Source organism: Triticum urartu, chromosome 5A, assembly GCF_056163025.1.
Source record: "Triticum urartu cultivar PI428250 chromosome 5A, HENAU_Tu73, whole genome shotgun sequence".
Taxonomy (NCBI): domain Eukaryota; kingdom Viridiplantae; phylum Streptophyta; class Magnoliopsida; order Poales; family Poaceae; genus Triticum; species Triticum urartu.
In genome coordinates this window covers 581,791,987-581,794,796 of record NC_141877.1, presented here as the reverse complement: position 1 = coordinate 581,794,796, position 2,810 = coordinate 581,791,987, and the positions used below count along the sequence as shown (strand labels likewise).

Here is a 2,810-nt window from a genome sequence, read left to right as displayed (position 1 = left end):
AGGTTTACCAACCATTTTATGAATATTTCTCTGGATTTTTTATATTAAAAGACCGGAGAAGGCATCGGTTCCCTTTTTTTTTATCAGACCGCTCGGCCCGACCCGGTTTTTAAAACTCTGCTCGTGGATTCACCACTTCGTCGTGCGCGTGCCGAACCCACCCACCACACGTCCCCTCCATTTCATTCGGTCCGGGCCGATCTGTCTCCACTTGCGCGCGTCCGGTCCGCGCCCACTCACTCGCTCCCCCTCCCCCTCTTTAGCCCCCACGCCGCCGCGCCGAGCCACCGACGAGGCACGCCATCCCAGTCCCCACCCCACCACCTCGCCCCGCAGCGCAGCGCGGCCAACTCAATGGCGGGAGGGTCATCGTCTTCGTCGTCGTCATCGTGGGGCCCGAGCCCCGCGGCGGTGACGGCGCTGGTGGCGCTGCTCGGGCTCGGCGTCGCCGCCTACATCGTCGGCCCGCCGCTCTACTGGCACGTCGCCGAGGCGCTCGGCCGCTCGCCGGGGGGCTGCCCCGCCTGCGCCTGCGACTGCGACGCGCTCCCGCTGCTCCAGCTCCCGGAAGGTACCCGCCCCTCTTGCTGTCGGCGCCCCCCTGGCCCGACCTACCCGCCCAGATCTCCCTGCAAGCCCGCGCTCTGCAGAGTTATACTTTCTGTCTGCGATTTCGTCCGCAGAGCGAGCAATGCGTTTGTGGCCGCTGCCTATTGCGTTCTGAGCCTGGCCTTGCCATGACTGATTGATTATAATTTAAGTATGCTTGAAATTTGGGGGTGAGGACAAGATGTCTTCAGTTATTCAGAAGTCGGAACATCGGTTCAGGTTGTAGCCGAGTAATTATGTATGGTCACTGAACAAGATAGAGCTAAATGTATAACAAACATGCCATGGCACTGAAAAGTTTATGCCTATCTTGTCTTTGTGCTATCACATATGAGCATTGCAATATTTGTTCTTTTTTTTGGGTGAATGGCAATGTTTGTTCTTTGATTGTTAAGTTCCACCTGCGATGACCTTAGTCTAAAATATGTCTACTGCTCTAGTTGCTATCTGTGGAAATATTTTCTTATTTATTCTTCTCTCTGGACTCCATTGTTCCATTGTTAGTTTGTATCCATGATATACTCTGTTTCGTCAGTGGTTTAAGTAAATAAACTCAGTTATTTTATCCATATTTACAGCTAGTCTTGATTTGGATATTATGCTACCTCTGAAAGATATTAACTCTTCAGCAAATAAACATGGTAAATTGCCAGTCTACCTCTGAAGTAATAATCATACTATGCAGTATCATTACAAAACCAGTCCATAAGCTGTCTAAAAGTCATACTTATTTTCCTTGCAATAACTCCATAGTATTTTTGAAGCATTGCCTTGTCTGTAAACATAGGCACTGTGTTATGTATGTCCTTATCATAAGCAATTAAACATGTCAAACGAAGCACCCAAGGTCACTTATATTCCATAGCATATTTTGCAATTATCTTGTGACTGGTTTAACTGGTTATTATTGCTTCTGATGTTTCCAGACTGTGCCAAGCAATTCAAAGAGGTCAAGAGTCGTGCTTCCGGTGAAGAAACAGAGAAGAGTATCACAGAGATGCTGATAGAAGAGCTAAAGCAGAGAGAGGAGGAGGCAACAGAAGCTCAGCAACAAGCCGATGTAAAGTTGCTCGAGGCTAAAAAACTAGCTTCGCAGTATCAAAAGGAGGCTGACAAATGCAGTTCAGGCATGGATACATGTGAAGAAGCTAGGGAGAAATCTGCAGAGTCGCTGCTCGGTCAAAGGAAATTAACTGCTTTGTGGGAGGAAAGGGCTCGGGAACTCGGATGGAAACCCGGGAATGACAAACCACACCAGAATCAGTAATGAACACTGGAGGATGGTGATGGATACAACATGCCAACCAATAGAGATCTCATTACAAACACCCTTCCATGGTGATATAGGTAAGGAAAAAGGATTCCAGTTCTGGTGACCTTGTTTCACTTTGCGCCATGATGGGCTCTGTTTGTCCATAGTTAATTTATAATGGGTTTGTAGTATATGTCCATAGTTGTTTGTCAGCATTATGTTAAGATGGCCATAGAATGGCACTCGTCACCTGTAATTCTTGAAAGGGTGATCAGTTTCGTAGTTGTTTCTGAATGATGGTAGTGAAGAAGGAATTGCTCTTATTTCTACAAACTTGTGGATTGGATAGTTGTTTGATGAGTTGTGAGGTCCCTTTTTTTAACCACAAAGTCTCATGGTACTACCTGAGAAGAGAGGAAGATGGTGTAGTATATATTTATTTGAGATGATATTTTGGTCAAGTGACTATTGTAGAGATTGTCAAAGAAAGGGAGTGACTCCCACAGACTTCTCCAAACCTGTCAATATTTTACCATTTGAACTGTGCATGGTATTGTGATAGACAAATTATATGCTTGTGCTTTTTTTTTTTGTTCTAGAACTTCTGTACGTTCCTTTTATGCTCTGACAGAGAATTCAAGTTTTCAACCTAAGATGCCCACAATAAGTGAAATATCTGCCATGTTCATGTTCTTCTCTACCATGTCGCATGTCTTATATAAGTAGAATTTGAACTCTTACATAAACTCCTCATGCTCTTCTTTACCATGTCGCATGTCTTATATAAGTAGAGATTTTGGTGCTACGTCTTCCTCCAGGAATTGTAATTGTATGTTCTAATAATGTTGCTCAAGCGTGTTGTGCGGAAAATGGTAAAGATTGTTAGGAATGATAGGCAACATGACTACCGGAAACAACAGCTGGTGATGACTTTGTGTACACAAAGTGT

At 45.3% G+C, this 2,810-nt stretch overlaps 1 protein-coding gene across 1 annotated transcript; it reads left to right on the top strand.

Moving 5' to 3' along the window:
- The first annotated feature begins 220 nt into the window (after positions 1-220).
- LOC125510768 (uncharacterized) lies at positions 221-2,261 on the top strand. The gene is made up of 2 exons (XM_048676031.2): positions 221-571; positions 1,536-2,261. The coding sequence occupies exons 1-2, from the start codon at positions 355-357 to the stop codon at positions 1,874-1,876; spliced, it is 558 nt and encodes a 185-aa protein (XP_048531988.2). The 5' UTR covers positions 221-354; the 3' UTR covers positions 1,877-2,261.
- Positions 2,262-2,810: the final 549 nt, after the last annotated feature.